The sequence below is a fragment of the Saccopteryx bilineata genome, chromosome 5 (genome assembly GCF_036850765.1).
Source record: "Saccopteryx bilineata isolate mSacBil1 chromosome 5, mSacBil1_pri_phased_curated, whole genome shotgun sequence".
NCBI lineage: Eukaryota > Metazoa > Chordata > Mammalia > Chiroptera > Emballonuridae > Saccopteryx > Saccopteryx bilineata.
Window position 1 is genome coordinate 237722421 of NC_089494.1, and position 18070 is coordinate 237740490.

General features: G+C 40.0%; 1 protein-coding gene across 1 annotated transcript in view; it reads right to left on the reverse strand.

The window, feature by feature from the left end:
• WDR19 (WD repeat domain 19) overlaps positions 1–18070 on the reverse strand; it is an 83547-nt gene that overhangs the window by 45732 nt on the left and 19745 nt on the right. The window contains exons 7-15 of the mRNA XM_066233462.1: positions 13519–13599; positions 12068–12180; positions 11615–11788; positions 9939–10009; positions 9286–9458; positions 9089–9203; positions 6056–6162; positions 5196–5318; positions 1211–1360 (exon numbers count right to left, since the gene is read on the reverse strand). Of these exons, the coding sequence (XP_066089559.1) occupies positions 1211–1360; positions 5196–5318; positions 6056–6162; positions 9089–9203; positions 9286–9458; positions 9939–10009; positions 11615–11788; positions 12068–12180; positions 13519–13599 (1107 nt within the window). The remainder of the gene's footprint in view (positions 1–1210; positions 1361–5195; positions 5319–6055; positions 6163–9088; positions 9204–9285; positions 9459–9938; positions 10010–11614; positions 11789–12067; positions 12181–13518; positions 13600–18070) is intronic.

Genomic DNA, 18070 nt, shown 5'->3' on the forward strand with positions numbered 1-18070 from the left:
CTGTCTGACTGCCTCCCCATTTCCAACTTCAGAAAAATACAAAAAAAAAAAAAAATTAAATATATGTAAAAATGAGAGTAACTGAAAATGGGTCTACCTATTTATAATCATCTAATACAAAAGCTCGTTTCTTGTATTCAGGACCTTTAAGTGAACAAAACCAATTGAGGTGGGGGAAGGACAGAGTATCATCGAGTCCTTTGAAGCTTATTGCGTATCTGGAGAGAAAAGTCATGCACATGATATGCTATACTATTGTACAGTAAACAAGGGTAAAAGTGGCACAGAATATAATCACTTTTTTTTTTTTAAATTTTTTATTAAGTGAGAGGCAGGGAGGCAGAGAGACAGACTCTCACATGTTTCCCAACCGGGATCCACCTGGCAAGCTCACTAGGGGGCGATGCTCGGCCCCTCTGGGGTGCTGTTCCATTACTCTGAACAGAGCTATTTCAGCACCTGAGGCGAGGACATGGAGCCATCCTCAGCACCTGGGGCCAAATTGCTCGAACTATTTGAGCCATGGCTGTGGAAGGGGAAAAGAGAGAGAAAGAAACAGAGAGAGAGAGAGAGAAAGAGAGAGAGAGAGAGAAAGAGAGAGAGAGAGAGAAAGAGAGAGAGAGAGAGAAGGGGGAGGCATGGAGAAGCACATGGTTGCTTCTCCTGTGTGCCTTGATCAGGAATCGACCTGGGACATCCACATGCCAGGCTGACACTCTACTGCTGAGCCAACCGGCCAGGGCTATAATCACTGTTTTTTCCCTAAAAATCTCTCTGGGGCTGAAAATATGAAAAATTGAAGAAAAATGGAAAAAGTTTTCTTGATGTGAAAAGTCATAAAATGGATCACAAACATGGTAACAAAGAACTATAATCCTTGGCTCTGTTTATGAGAAAAGGATTGTCTATACAAAATACATTTTAAAAACACTTTTGTTCATGTGTTGCCAGTTTTTAAAAATAAGCATTCAAGCCTGGCCTGTGGTGGCGCAGTGGATAAACCTTCAGCCTCGAATGCCAGGGTTGCCGGTTCGAAACCCCGGGCTTCCCTGGTCAAGGCACATACCGCAAGCAAGCAATGAACAACTAGCCTGAAACAACTATGAGTTGTTACTTCCCATTCCATGCTCCCCTTTCTCTCCTGTCTCTGTAAAATCAATAAAGTATTTAAAAAAAAAAAAATAAGACTTCAAAACTTTTCTAGACTTACTAGACAGTAGACAAATCCATCACTTTTTTCATCAATGAAAACTAATCTGGTCCCATTTGGGTCTGGAAAAATCTTTTTCACACTGACAGGATGTCGGTAACTATTAACGAATTGCCAGTCTTCAATGCAGAAATACTGAATGACACCAATCTAAAAAAAAATTAAAATCCAGTCATAAGAACATAGAAGGTTGTCAAGAAAATACTTTCAGTATTTATGTTAAACATACTTCCTAATTTGCAGAGACAAAAACGTTATATTTTTTGATGAAGGAAGAATCTAAGAATAATTTTTACTATATTTGCAAGATACAGGCTAAAGAAAATAAATAAGAGTGTACATGTGATTCAACAGTCTATCAATTCTAATATTCTTAGTGATATTAAAGCTTGATTTTCAGATTTTTCACTTGAAGGAAACACTTTTAGTTTAAGAGTAACTCTCAAATCATGTCCTTTTAAATATTTTTGTTCTTAATTAAAAGGCAAATTAGAAAATTAAGTTTAAAATAAAATCAAACAAGAAATCCAGCCGATACAATCAAATGTATTTCTATTTGCTGGCAATGAGCATGTACATAACAAAAATCTTTAAATGTAATACCATTTAAAATTATTCAGAAAATAAAATATTTAGGTCTAAATTTAGCAAAATGTGCACAGAACTCATATGCTGAAAACTACAAAACACTGATGAAACAGTTAAAGAGGATCAAAATAAATGGGGAGGTAGGTATACTGTGTTCATAAATGGGCATCAGAGTAAACATGTTAATTCTCCCCAACTGATATACAGGTCTAATTTGATTCCATAAAATTATCAACATGATTTTTTGTAGATACAGACAAGATTATTCTAAAATACATATGGAATGGCAAAGGAACTATTGAAGAATAGATAAAACAATTTAAAAAATAAGTGAAAAAATAATTTGATTTCAAGACTTTTTTTTTTTAAATACCTACAGTAAAGAAGACTGTGTACTACTGGTGGAGGAATAGACAGATCACTGGAATAGAACAGAAAAACCAGAAATAAACCTACATAGGTATCCCTTGTACTTTTCCTGTTTTTAAGTTGCCTTCACTTTTATTTTTTAGTAATAGCCCATTGGGAATAGCTCACATACCATGTAAAGTCACCCACTTAAAATGTACAACTCCCTAAATTTTAGTATATTCACAGAGTTGTACAAAACTTGATGACAGTTTTAAAACATTTTATCATCTCAAAAAAGAATCCCCATTTAGTAGTCATTCCCCATTTTACCCAATCTTCCTGGTTTGTCTCTATAGATTTGCCTATTATGGACATTTTACATAAATGGAATCATGCACATGTGGTCTTTCGTGACTGCCTTCTTTCACTTAGCATAATGTTTTCAAGGTTCATCTATATTGTAATATGTGTCAGTATATTATTCCTTTTTATTGTCAAATGATATTCCATTGTATGGATATACCATTTGTTGTTTATCCATTCAACAACTGATGAACTTTTGGGCTGTTGCCACCTTTTGGCTATTATAAGTAATATTGCTATAAATACTGGTGTACAAGTTTTTATGTGGACATATGTTTTTATTTCTCTTGGGTATACCTAGAAGTGGAATTTCTGATCATATGGTAACTCTAAGGCAGGGGTCCCCAAACTACGGCCCGGCCCGCGGGCCACATGCGGCCCCCTGAGGCCATTTATCCAGCCCCCACCGCACTTCTAGAAGGGGCACCTGTTTCATTGGTGGTCAGTGAGAGGAGCATAGTTCCCATTGAAATACTGGTCAGTTTGTTGATTTAAATGTACTTGTTCTTTATTTTAAATATTGTATTTGTTCCCATTTTGTTTTTTTACTTAAAAATAAGATATGTGCAGTGTGCATAGGGATTTGTTCATAGTTTTTTTTATACTCCGGCCCTCCAACGGTCTGAGGGACAGAGAACTGGCCCCCTATGTAAAAAGTTTGGGGACCCCTGCTCTAAGGTTAAGTGTTTGAAGGCCTCTACCACTGTGTACCTCAGCAGCTGCACCATTTTACACTCCCACCAGCCTTGTATAGAAGTTCGGGTTCCCCTGCATCTTCACCAACACTGATTATAATCTGCCTTTTTGTTTACAGCCATCACAGTTGGTATGAACTTCCCATCTACTCCTGGGCATTTATTACAAATAAATGAAAACATGTTTACATAAAAACCTATATATGAATGTTTATAGAAGCTTCATTTGTAATAGTCCAAAATATTTAAAGAGCATCAACTGTGGGGTAACTTAAAGTGGCATAATATTCATGTAATTAGAGTTTTTGAAATTGGAGAGGAAAAAAGAGAAAAAATATTTGAAGAAATAATGGTTAAAAATGTTCCAAATGCGATTAAAACCACATTCCTTGGATTAAAGAAGCTCAACAATTCCAAACACAAGAAACATGAAGTAAACTACATCAAGACACACAAATCGGATTGCTCAAAACCAGTGACAAGATAATCTTAAAAGCAGCTAAAGAGAAAAGATATTACACACATAGGAACAAAGATAAGAATGATAGGTTTCTCTCTGGAGCAACATCTTTAATATTGAAATAAAAAACCTTTCAACCTAGAATTCTCTACCTAACAAAAATATCTTTCAAAAATGAAGATGAAATAAAGAGATTTTCAGGCACAAAAGCTAAAAAATTCATCACCTGCATGATAAATAATGATAACTCCTTTAGCAGAAGGAAAATGATACCAGATAGAACTACAGATCTACACAACAGAATTAATGGTAACTAGATGGAAAAATAAATAAAATATTTGTTATTTAAATCTCTTTAAAAGATAACCGATTAGTATTAATGTATTAGGTGTTTAGAACATCTGTAAAAAGAAAATGTATAATAACAATAGCACTAAAGTTAGGAGCAGATAAGGGGACATCTATTATTCTGTTTTGTTTTTTTTTTTTAATTTATTAAGTGAGAGGAGAAGAGGAAGAGAGACTCTCGCATGTGCCCTAACTGGCAAGCCCCCTACTGGGGATCCTCTGCCCATTGCTCTGTTACTCAGCAACCAAGTTATTATTTTTTTGTGACAGAGACAGAGAGAGAGAGGAACAGATAGGGGCAGACAGGAAGGGAGAGATGAGAAGCATCAATTCTTTGTTGTGGCACCTTAGTTATTCATTGATTGTGTTCTCATATGTGCCTTGATGGAGGGCTATAGCAGAGCAACTGACCCCTTGCTCAGGTCAGTGACCTTGGGCCCAAGCCAGTGACCTTTGGCTTCAAGTCAGCTACCTTTGGGCTCAAGCCAGTGACCATGGTGTCATGTCTATGATCCCACGCTCAAGCCAGTGACACCATGCTCAAGCCAGTGACCCTGCACTCAAAGCTGGTGAGCCTGCACTCAAACCGAATGAGCCCGTGTTCAAGCTGGTGACCTGGGGTTTCGAACCAGGACCCTCTGCATCCCAGTCTGATGCTCTATCCATTGTACAACTGCCTAGTGAGGCAACCAAGCTATTTTTTAAGTGCGTGTTGCAAGGCCATGGAGCCATCCTCAGTGGCCAGAGACAACTCATTCAATGACTGCAGGAGGGAAGAGAAAGAGAGAGAAGGGGGAGAGGTAGGTGCAGGTGTGGAAAAGCATGTGGTTGCTTCTCCCATGTGCCCTGTCTGGAATTGAACCCAGGACATTCACACATCAGGCCAATGCTCTACCACTGAGCCAACCAGCCGGGGCCAGCTTATAATCACAAAAATACTCAATAATGTCAAATCATGCCACCTATGTGCTCTACATACATTTATTTATGTTTATAATAGTTCTATATTTTTATATTTATATACACTTAATAAATATACACTGCTCACAAAAATTAGAGGATATTTTATCACTTCATATTTATTTTGAAATATCCCCTAATTTTTGTGAGCAGTATATTATATTACAAAGTAAAAATTAGAAATTGCCCTCTGTTCTGTATTAAAGAAGATAAGACGTACATCTGTGCCATAGATGAGGAAATCGCCAGTTAAGGCATGACACAGAATACGGCACTTATCGTCCATGGCTGGGAAAAGTCGAGTCTCACGTTCTTCTTGAGCATCCAAGAGTTCACTTTCTATCTAAAACCAAGAAAAATAGTTGGTCACTGATTTACTTGAGTAAACCTGGTCTGCAAGATCTAAGGGGGAGGGGGATTCTTTTTCTTAAATTCAATTAAACATCAGACTCACCAGACTACCACAAACAGTTTACCCAAACAGATATCAAACAGAAATCACAGCTTGTAAGCAGGGTAGCATTCAATATCTCTCTTTAGTGGGAATAGTCTTTATAGGCTCTGAAGTTATCCAGAGGCTAATCTCTTTGGCTTCTGGAAGCACAGAGCCAAGAAATAGATGAGGAAGATGCCTTGGTTTAGAAGATCCATATTCCAGGGCCAATATCTTTTGAACAACTCAAGAGGCACAGTCTCAAGGATCCTCACAAGCGATATGCCTAAAAATATATGAATCAGTGCATTCCAGGAAGCCCAGATGGATGGCATTTCCCTCAGTTTCTATAGTTCATTTATGATTTCTAGATACAGTTACCAACAGGGTCATTTTTACCATATGCAGTGTTGTAAGAAACCCAGTTAATAAAGTGCCAGGTTCTTGGGAACAGAGATAGAAAACTAATTGAACATCCCATGCAAAAGGGTCAAGATTTCTGTTAATCCTTTATCCACAGCTGGCTTTCTAGCTAGTCTGCACACGGTTGCTTCCCGACCACAGTTCTTAATGATAAGGCATTGGGCTGTTCATTATCATCGCCTAGTTAACTAAGCAGGCCTCCAGGACATCAAAATGATACTTACCAAGTGTAACTGGACTTTGTTTTCAAAAAGCGCAGCAGCATAGTCTGAATGAAGGCAAACACTGGCTACTGTCCCTAGATATTCCACATCTTTCAATTTTTTAACACCTGTTGCAATAAAAACATTAACATATGAATAAAAATTTTCAAATCATTTTAAATATTAACCTTTGCAAGGTTATCCTGAACCTAAAATATAGCCATCCTAAAGAAAATCTTAGTTGCCATATAAGCCTGCCTTCAGGCATTCCATAATGGTTTCCATGAAACAAATTACTAGTAAATAAAATCACACACAAAACCACCAAATATTAAACCTTAGCGGCATGACAATAAACTTAATGGTGTACTTTATTTGAGAATAATTCTCAGGCACGCTCAATGACTGAGGGATACCTGACCTGCAGTGGGGGAAGGGGAAGAAAAAGCAAGGATCCATTCAGATGCTAATGGTCATTATTCAATCAGGAAGGGAACTGGCTTTTATTAAGTACCTACCATCCCAAGGAGCACTTAAGAAAGTCATTGTGCAAAAGTAGATCACACAATTTATTTCATTTTCCACATGACCTCTTACATGTTGAAGAATCCTTACTTTCCAGATTAGTAATCCAAGGGTCAGGGGATGTAAAGCCAGTGGCCATGGCTGCCACTATCAAAGCAGCCCGGCCCGTGCAGATTCGCATTGGATTCGGACAGTCGGTAAAGAAACAATGGAGCCAAAAACTGATGAGCCTTCATCTTTAATCCTAGCTTGCACCCGGCAGGCAAGTAAAAACACACACTGGGCTCGAAAACCCACTCACATTCAGTGCTCACAAAGCTACTGACTTATCCGAGTTTCCTAGAATCAAAGGTTTCTAGCTCACTAGACTTATTCACCTCTGTTCCCCATCTCCTTCCTTCTCTCTGCACAAACTCTGCACTAACTGGCTTCTCAGTCAACACTCCGCCATCTTGGCTGCCTCTCCTGGCCTCCTCCACATGGCCTTTCTCTGCTCTCCTCTCTGCTCTCTCCTCTCTAATGCTAATCTCAGGAACTAAGAGAGCAAGCTCCCGTTCTGTCCCCATTTTATAGTGTAGATTCATAACCTTTAATCCAATATACAAAATAGGGAAGTTTCTAATACAAAGTCACTTATCTGGGGCATGATGGGATTGTACCACCCCACATCAAAACAGGTGGGAAAGGCTTAATCCTAAAACCAAGCCCCAGGCTACAAGGATTCTGCCTGCCCACAGCCCGCCCCCAACACACATTAATATCACTTGGGCAACAGCTTCTATGTGGGCAGTGCCATCTTTAACAAAGTGAGCATAATATATTTTATCCGCCCAACAGGGGAGTAAAGAATTTGTCTAAAGTCATCTAGCTAAAGCCCTGGCCGGTTGGCTCAGTGGTAGAGCATCAGCCTGGCGTGCAGAAGTCCCGGGTTCAATTCCCGACCAGGGCACACAGGAGAAGCGCCCATCTGCTTCTCCACCCCTCCCCCTCTCCTTCCTCTCTGTCTCTCTCTTCCCCTCCCGCAGCCAAGGCTCCATTGGAGCAAAGATGGCCCGGGCGCTGGGGATGGCTCCTTGGCCTCTGCCCCAGGCGCTAGAGTGGCTCTGGTCGTGGCTCTGGTCACAACAGAGCGACGCCCTGGAGGGGCAGAGTATCGCCCCCTGGTGGGCAGAGCATCGCCCCTGGTGGGCGTGCCAGGTGGATCCCGGTCGGGCGCATGCGGGAGTCTGTCTGACTGTCTCTCCCCATTTCCAGCTTCAGAAAAATACAAAAAAAAAAAAAAAAAAAAAGTCATCTAGCTAAAAGAGGCAGAAGGGGATTTGAATTCAGGGCCAAATTCTAATGGTCATTCTCTGCCTCTTATACCATATTGTCTTTACTACAAAGGTAAAGAATAAAACCTTTCTAAAAATTATAGAGGATTCAAAAAATCTTTTAAACTAAGAGATGTCTGAAGAAAAAAAGAATGAAAGATGTAGTCCTTAAAGAAAATTTTGGTGTGCAAGCATACCCCACAAGCCAGGCTCTCTGCTCATCTCCACAGGTTAGATCTGCTTTGCTCCTAACAAAGCTATGTTAACTGACCCATTTCCTTGTAGTCATAAATTGTTTAAGGTTTAAATTGTGGGATTCCAGGAAACTGTGACTGGTTCCTGGGTCAATAACTTGTTATCCTACTGGTTAAACAAGGGTTTTGGGAAAACTATTCGTAACATCTCAACTCCATGTTTATGATCCTTCATAGAAAGGAATGGTCACAGGACAAAAATTTACAAGCTTACTTTACCAAAAACAATGGAGATTCAAGACTAACCTTAATGCATGTGACCTTCTGATAGTGTCTTAGAATCTACTCCTTGAGACCTTATCAAGAGACCAGAGACCTAAGGAATTTACCCTAACTTTCCCTCCTACTCCCTTTTCCAGCTTAAGACTCCTTAATCTAGTCCAGCAGGCAAGACAGAGCTGAGGCATTGATAAATCTCTCATCATCTGGGTTGGTGTTTATTTATTTATTTGGGGGGGGGTATTTTTCCAAAGCCAGAAGTGGGGAGGCACCCAGACAGACTCCCGCATGCACCCGACCAGGATCCACCCGGCATGCCCATCTGGGGCGTTGCTCTGCCCATCTGGGGTGCTGCTCCATTGCGGCCAGAGCCATTCTAGTGCCGGAGGTGGAGGCCATGGAGCCATCCTCAGTGCCCAGGCTAACTTTGCTCCAATGGAGCCTTGGCGGTTGGAGGGGAAGAGAGAGAGAGGAAGGAGGAAGCAGATTGGCGCTTCTCCTGTGTGCTCTCACCGAGAATCAAACCCGGGATCTCCACACACCGGGCCAACGCTGTACTGCTGAGCCAACCAGCCTGGGCCGGTGCCTTCTTGATCAATAAACCTTTCCTTACACCAAACTGACATTTTGACTTTTGGACTTTTGAAGTATAGGGCTCATGACTCAGAATTTGATAACAAGTGCTTTCCAAATAAGATCAGAAATGATATGTTAGATAAGAAAACAACTGGATTTAGACTTGCCGTTCTCTCCAAGGACATAAAACCAAGCTCGATTATTCATTCCTACAGCCAGATGGTGAAGTCCTACTGCTACAAAGTTGGGTTCCACATCAACAGAAACTGTGATTGGTAGTTCCTATAACATAGAAAAGTAAATAGTAAATTAACTGCTAAAATGGTTTTGATTTTATTAATAAAATAAATAACACCATTCATACCCCTTCAACGGGGTTGGCCACAGTGACTTCAAGGAGGGAGGTGAGATATGCAATCCTTGTGCTGCAGGCGTCCCCAAGTATGGGAAGCTTGGTCAGGAAAACATGGAGCGAGCCCCTTTGGGTAGACAATGCCAGCAACTGGCCGTCATCTGTCCAGGACAAGGTACCCAACCCTGAAATAATTGATAAAACAAAAGATTATTAAAAAACAAATATACTGCTACAGGCAAACAAGTAAATATTTTCACTTAAGAAATTTGAGGCATAAAAATCTCCAAATGTTTTCTTTAAACGTTTAAAAAGTCTTTATTTAGTCTAGAAAATTCACCATGGGTTGACATAAGAACATGAGCACTAATTCATTCAGCATACTGGCTTAAAGGGAAAGTACATTAGAATTTCCATTTTACAATCCGAATTGGGATCAAAGTCACTGTAAATCTTTGGATCAAAGTGGACTTATATCCTTCTAGTCAATGAGTATGACTCAACATAGTTACTAAAATGAGACTATTTTAGGAGTTACTGAAATAAGGAGGGTATTTTAACCGTAGTGAAGGGTACTAACTGTAACCCTCCTACAATGAATGCAGATCATACAATAACAAACACACTGCTCTGTAACTGAAATGATGTCAATCTGCTTTCAGTACCTTTAACTTCATCATCCAGGTTGATTATAGCATACGTGTCTTTTAATTCAGTCAAGTCATGGATTTTAATGCTGAAAAAAAAATTTAAACATGAGGTCTAAGTAAAACTGTTTCTGTTCACAATTACAAGCTCTATATTAGGCCCTGGCTGGTTGGCTCAGTGGTAGAGCATCGGCCCAGCGTGTGGACGTCCTGTGTTCAATCCTTGGTCAGAGCACACATGAGAAGTGACCATCTGCTTCTTTTCTCCTCACTCTCCTCTTTTTGCAGCCAGTGGCTTAACTGGTCTGAGCATTGGTCTTAGGTGCTGAGGATAGTTTGGTTGATTCAAACATCAACTCCAACTGGGAGTTGCCTGGTGGATCCAGTTGGGGCGCCTGTGGGAGTCCATCTTACCTCCTCTCAAAAAAAAAAAAAAAAAAAGAAGAAAAAAAAAAAAGCTATACATTATTTAATTTCTCTATTTAATATAGTCTATTTATAATCATATTGAGACCACTTCAAGCAGAATACAGAAATCTTATCACATATAAGAACTTTATTCTCTTTCCTTTATATTGTAGTTTTATGTATTGCATTTCATGCAATGAACACACTGTCAGACAATAATTCTTGCTATCAGGAGCCACAAATACATGAAAGAGCTCAAAATTTAAAAACAGGCCATTTATATTTACCGGGCTAGTTTCCATTTCTACTGTTCTTTTTTTAAAATTGAATTTATTGGGGTGACACTGGTTAACAAAATTATACAGGTTTCTGGTTCTTCCTTTATGCTTGTCCCCAAATTTTTTTTTAGACTTTATTCATTTCAGAGAGAGAAGAGAGAGAGAAGAGAGAGAGAGAGAGAGAGGAGAGAGAGGGGGGGGAGGAACAGGAAGCATCAACTCCCATATGTGCCTTGACCAGGCAAGCCCAGGGTTTCGAACCGGCGACCTCAGCGTTCCAGGATGAAGCTCTATCCACTGCGCCACCACAGGTCAGGACCCAAACTTCCTTCTGCTCTGTGTTCTCTCCTAGCTGGAGAACTTTCTTTAGCAAGTCTTCTTGACCTAGATTGCTAACAATAAATTCGCATTTCCTTTCATCTGAGAAAATGTTTTTACTTCTCCTTTATTACTGATGGATATTTCCCGGCAACGTGAGCCAAAAGTAGAAAGCTTCTCTCAGAGCTCCTGTCTATGCTCAGGAGCCCACTTCTGGACTTCAGGCTCCACTGAATCCAGAAACCGGGAGACACATGGGAAACTCACCACTGGTTCAGATGTACTTCAAATTCTGGAATTCTTCGTCAATCTGCTTGCTACTATTTACTTTTCAGAGTCCTTAAATAGCTGTTCCATGCATTCTGTCCAGGATTTAGATCCATATTCAGTGAAAGAGATGGGGTGGGGTATGTTCACTTCATGTTACCCAGAATTGCCTTAAAATCTTTATTTTTAATATTGATTTTCAAGCATACTCCATTTCAGGTTTTATATTTAGTATACATTTAGTATTTTAGGTTTTGCCATGAGTATTTAAGGCAGAAGTAAAGGAATGTTAGAAATTTCCATTGCAAACGTGTCTAAGAGTGCAAGAAAGTATTGACAGGTTCATTATGGCTACTAAAGTCTTATTGAATTTCTTAAATATTGCTTATATAAGTTTTCCTGGGAACTGTGAATGTAACTTACCAGTTATCACCACATATAGCAGCTTTGTTAATTGTCTGTGATATTGCGATACTGGTTAGACTATCTTTATGATCATGAAATTGAAACACCTCTTGACCAATCTCTTGAATATGAGTAGAAATGACTATAATAGTTCCACGTGAAAAACCAACCATGATGTAGCCATCACCATACCTATAGCAACAAAGGGAATAATATAGTAGAAAGGAAGATGAACTATCATTAGAAATACAGTACACATAAGCAAGTACCTTAAAATGAAAGAATCAGAGAATATACTTTATTAAGGGTTTATGTGCCAGATAATAAATGCTGGGTAGTTTCACATATTAAATCATAGTGAGTAATCCAGAAAATATTGTGTATATAAGTGAAAATGATACAAGTAAAATTTAAATTTAATTAGTAAGGGAAAAACACTGATATCTTTCATAATGAGCCTTTTGTACATACCAATTATAGGAGACAATGTTGCCATGGTTATGTTTAAATTGTATATCAGTTGAACTTCCTGGATCATTCAGATTTAAAAGATGCAAAACTTTCTTGCCAATCACCATACTTATCTGCCAGAAAAGATCAAGAGGTTGTGAAATAAGTGACTCAGTAGTTCACGAAAAGACCGAAAAGCAAATTCAAAGAGTTGAACCAAATTCAGGAAAACAAGCCAAATTTAGATGTCTTAAATCAGCGGTTCTCAACCTGTGGGTCGCGACCTCGGCAGGGGTCCAACGACCAAAACACAGGGGTCGCCTAAAGCCAATATGTATTTTCCGATGGCTTTAGGAGACCTCTGTGTTTTGGTTGTTCGACCCCCGCTGGGGTCGCGACCTACAGGTTGAGAACCGCTGTCTTAAATGTTAAAATTAGTAAGAAAACAATGTAACTAAAAAATACATTTTACTAATATATGGTCTGGGAAGAATTCTTGCTTTTACACAGATCTAATATATCCTTTGAAGTATACTAAAATAGCTAGGTGTAGTAATTTTTAAAAATTCTCTATATCTCTCATTAGAAAACCATGTAGTAGTATAGGACTGTAAGTCTAATATAGTTCCATTGAAATTGAACTCATATTTGGAATGTAGAGTCTTCCCTCCTTAAAGGTCATTCTCATTTTGAGCCATCTGGGATGACAGGTCAATACTCATGTGGATATTCTAGCTTGGCTTTTTATATCATCACTCTTTCCATCATCTATAGGTCATTGGTCAATGCAGCCAGATAGTGTCTCTCTGTTACTCACACAAGTCAATTCTTAACTATAATTCTCAGTGGAGGGTGCAATTATGTTGGGGAGAAAAAAGAATGTATTACTTAATTGGGCTCATTAAGGATGATTAATATATGTAAAAAGAGAAACACTTTGATATATTTCCTTGATTCTACAATGTTATCAATTATAAGTCACTACCAATTAAACAACAGATTTTTAAGAACTAGAAACATTACTTCATTTAAGTATAGGTATATTATAAAAACTGTCTGGATTTCAGAATGGTAAAATGTGGCAGGGAAATGCAACTAAGGCATTAAAGAAAAAAAAAAAAGCAACTACAATTTCCAAAACTCTAGTCACATCTGATAGTGAAAATAAAGTCATGTAGAAGTCAATACGTCTGTTTATAAAGGTCCCCCACTCTTTCACTCTTTTTTCTACCACAGAGCGAGAGGAGGAACACCAATCATAATAGGAAGACATTTTCATTTGCTGTAACCAGGTAACCACCAGCAGCAAAACAACTTTCAGACCTCGGAGAATACGGTCTACATTGTTTTAATAAATAACAGACCATAACTTATTTATCACTATAGATTATGAGCCACCCTAGAAAAGGAGAGAGTGTATTCTACAAAAGTACTTTTAAAATTTGGGCATGAATCTGATTTAGAGTTCTTACTGTGTTCCCAGCAGCAGAGGCTCGGTCACTGGCCTTCATTCCGGAGCACTGCATGTTGCTGGGCTCCGACGGCAGTAGTATCTGCAGGGGAAGAACAGCACTACGCATAGACCCAACACTCAGGGTCACTGAATAATCATAAAATAGGTGCCTTGTTTTAATTTCTGTTATATATACTGGACGAATAACCTAAAATTTCCACTGCTACAATTATCTAGAAATCCTGGATGAAACAGAACAGCAATCTCATTAAATGTATAGATAGGCCTGAAAGAAGGTAAGGAAAAGTCCCAGGGACCATAAGTAAAGATCGAACTGAAAGCCAAAGTGTGTGTAGAAACTGAAGCTGCAGCTATCCAAAGGAAGTGGTCAAAGGAAACAACAGGACCTGACCTGTGGTGGCGCAGTGGACAAAGTGCCAACCTGGAATGCTGAGGTCACTGGTTCAAATCCCTGGGCTTGCCTTATCAAGGCACATATGACAAGCAATCAATGAACAGCTAGAGTGAAGCAACTATGAATTGATCTTTCTCGCTCACTTCTTCCTCTCTCTGTAAAATCAATAAACAAAATCTTAAAAAAAAAAAAAGAAAGAAGACAATAAGAAAACCCATTTGCCTTGGGCTGAGCTTTGGGTCAGAAAATGTTAAAAAAGTTCTTTTCAAATCAAAAGCTTTACTTCTATCCTCATTATGTCTGAGATTCAAATTTATACTTTGGTCCAGAAACTCCTGCAGCATTTGGCAAAAACAAATCCAAAGCCTCTTCCAATGCTGCAAAAATTTTCCACAGATAAGCCCTGTTGAATATTATGAGCTCACAATTCAAAATGAGAAAATTCACAAAGAAACTGCATCAAGAACAAAAGTTAGCAGATCAAAAAATAACAGAATTATCAGAAAGAGAGAGAGAAAAAAAGAGAGAAACCATACTTAAAAAATGACTCAAGACATAAAAAGGATACATAAGTATAAGACAACAAAAATTCTGACAAATTTTTACAAGAACTACAAAGTGTTTTCCAAAAATAAAACGTATAGAGTTGGCCCTGGCCAGCTGGCTCAGTGGATAAAACACTGATCCTGCATGTGGATGTCTGGGTTCAATTCCCAGTCAGGACATACAAGAAAAGTAACCATCTGCTTCTCTTTCCTCTCTCTACCCCATCTTTCTCTCTTCCCCTCCCATAGCCACTAGCTCAACTGGTTTGAGCATTGGCCCCAGGTGCTTAGAATAGCTCAGTTGGTCCAGGCATTGGCCTTAGGTGCTGAGCATAGCTTGGCTGATTTGAGCATCAGCCCCAGCTGGGGGTTCCTGGGTGGATCCTGGTTGGGTGTATGTGGGAGTCTGTCTCACTATCTCCCCTCCTCTCACTTAAAATAAAATAGAGAGTCATCAAAATAAAAACTCATATAGATAGAAGATCAGACAAATTTGAAAAGTAAGTGAGCTGATTGGAGGAAATTATCTTGATTATATAGAATGACCAAAAAAGAACTATGAATGAGAAATTAAGAGATATGTCTAACAGAAACTCCAGAAGGACAGAATAGAAAGGACAAAAGGTCATATTCAAAGAGATAACGACTGAGAATCTTCCAGAGTTGATGAAAGACAGCAATCTTCAGATTCGGGAAGCAAGACAGTCCTCAGCAGGATAAATAAAGATAAATCCACACAGGTAACACAGGAGTGATCTGGAGAACAGTCAAAAGTCAGTCATTCAGAGACCATACCAAATAAAGCAATACTTTTAATGTATGTTTTGCTTATCACATGATAACTTAAGTAAGTAGTATGTCTAATTTGGGAAGCATACTTCTTAGCAATCAGAAACAAGAAATACTTATATGTAAATAATGGCTAAATGGCAGTGGCTTCCTGGGATGTTATGTGAGAAAATATTGTAAGGCCATATCTTGATTCAGTGAGGAAAAAAAATGTGTCCATTGATGGTGTCTAAGCTGGACACCAGGGTGAGGAGCTCAGCATTTGCACTATGTATCTACTATTCTAATTAGCCCCAAAATAAAATAATCAAATTACAAGGTTTTTTAGCAAATATTTTTACACTAATGTCAGATTAATCTTCCTTAAGAACCACTTTAATGATGCAATGGTTCTACCCAATATGACTGAGTTACTTACTTCAGACTAACTTTCAAAACTTTACAAGTACAGAATCAACTTTCTTCGTCAGCCTTATTTTCTGTAAATTCTCAATCAAAGCCCATACCTTCAGCCAAGCTAATTTTGAACAAACCATAAATAAGCTTGTTCACACTGTTCTTCTTGGGTAAAAAACACACACTGCTAAATGTCTTCTGGTACTCACTCAAACAAGTGATAGCGGACACATAGTCACACAGGTGGACTAAATTGGCAGCTTCCCTGGCAGCAGTTAGGTGACCAGATGACTAATGTTTAGTCATATGATATGAATGGAAATAAAATGCATCTTCCAGATCAGGTCCTTTACAAATTTCTTCCACTTCTCTTTTCTTTCTCCCTTCTCTGGGAAATGCAGACGGGGTGTGAGTATGCTAGTTTTAACCATGCAAATGAGAGCGAAATACCCTAGACAATGGCAGAGCAATAGATGGAAGGAACTGGGACTCTACAACCTTGCGAATCAGAGATACACAGATGACTGGCCTAAGCCTCACTGTTACATGAGAAAAAGGGGGAAAACACCCAAATCACCATATTCTTAGAGCCCTTATTTTGGGTCTCTCTGTTACAAAAGTTTAGCCTATACCTTAACTTAGATAACCTTATCTCTTTAAAGATTCACAAGTACAACTTTCACTGATCTCCTCCATCTCACAAATCTGTAGGACTTGTAAGGTATATCAAAAAATTCAGCAATCATATAGGACCATGTATGTTTTATCACAATTAGTTTTGTCTTCTCAAGAGTAGGGGCCTATCGGCAGGAGCCTCTGAGATGGTCCACAATGATTCTTTTCTTCTGGTTTTCATGCCTTTGTTTAATGCCCTGCACCCTTGAGTGTGGGGCTGGAGCTTGTGATTCACTTCTAGGGAACAGAATATGGCAAAAATGATTTTGAAATCAGGTTATTTGTGAAGAGATTGTGGCATAAGCCCTGAATGCCTGCAGGCGCTGTCTCTCCAGCAAGTATGTGAGGCACTGTTATGAAGAGATCCAGGTGGCAGGAAAATGAGGCAGGTTTCCAGTCAATCAATAGCCAGAGAGGAACAGAGGCCCTGATCTTAACAACTTGCAGGGAACTGGCAGTAACCATGTGAGTGAGCCTGGAAATGAATTTTTCCCCAGTCAAGCCTTCAGATAAGATTGCGGCCTTGACTGAGTAAAATGTGGGACACCTTGAAGCAGGAACACCAGCTTAGCTGCATCCACATTCCTTACCCACAAAAACTGTGAAACTGTGAAAAAGAAATTGCTTTAAATTGCTACATTTTGAGGGTAATTGTTCCTTCCTTCCTTCCTTCCTTCCTTCCTTCCTTCCTTCCTTCCTTCCTTCCTTCCTTCCCTCCTTCCCTCCCTCCCTCCTTCCTTCCTTCCTTCCTTCCTTCCTTCCTTCCTTCCTTCCTTCCTTCCTTCCTTCCTTCCTTCCTTCTTTCCTTCCTTCCTTCTCTCCCTCTCTCTCTTTCTTTCTTCCTTTTTCTTTTTTGTGAGACAGACAGGAACAGATAGGGACGGACAGACGGACAGACAGACAGGAAGGGAGAGAGATGAGAAGCATCAATTCTTTGTTGCAGCTCCTTAGTTGTTCATTGATTGCTTTCTCACATATACCCTGACTGGGGGGCTACAGCAGATCAAGTGACCCCTTGCTCAGGCCAGTGATCTTGGGCTTCAAGCCAATGACCTTTGGGTTCAAGCCAGTATCCATGGGGGCAAGTCTATCATTCCATGCTCAAGCCAGCAACCCCACGCTCAAGCTGGTAAGCCCACAGTCAAGCCAGATGAGTCCACGCTCAAGCTAGCAACCTCGGGTTATGAACCTGGGTCCTCCGTCTCCCAGTCTGACGCTCTATCCACTGTGCCACCGCCTGCTCAGGCTAAGGGTAATTTCTTATACAGTGATAACTAATATAGGGTCATACTTCTTATTTCCTCCAGAGTACATAGTACAGTGCCATGTACCTAGTACTTAGTCCCGGGTTTGATTCCTGGCCAGGGCACAGAGGAGAAGCGGCAATCTGCTTCTCTACCCTTCCCCCTCTCCTTTCTATCTCTCTCTTCCCCTCCTGCAGCCAAGGCTCCATTGGAGCAAAGTTGGCCCGGGCGCTGAGGACGGCTCCATGGTCTCCACCTCAGGCACTAGAATGGCTCTGGTTGCAGCAGAACAACGTCCCAGCCCTGGCCGGTTGGCTCAGCGGTAGAGCGTCAGCCTAGCATGCGGAGGACCCGGGTTCGATTCCTGGCCAGGGCACACAGGAGAAGCGCCCATTTGCTTCTCCACCCCTCCACCGCGATTTCCTCTCTGTCTCTTTCTTCCCCTCCCGCAGCCAAGGCTCCATTGGAGCAAAGATGGCCCGGGCGCTGGGGATGGCTCTGTGGCCT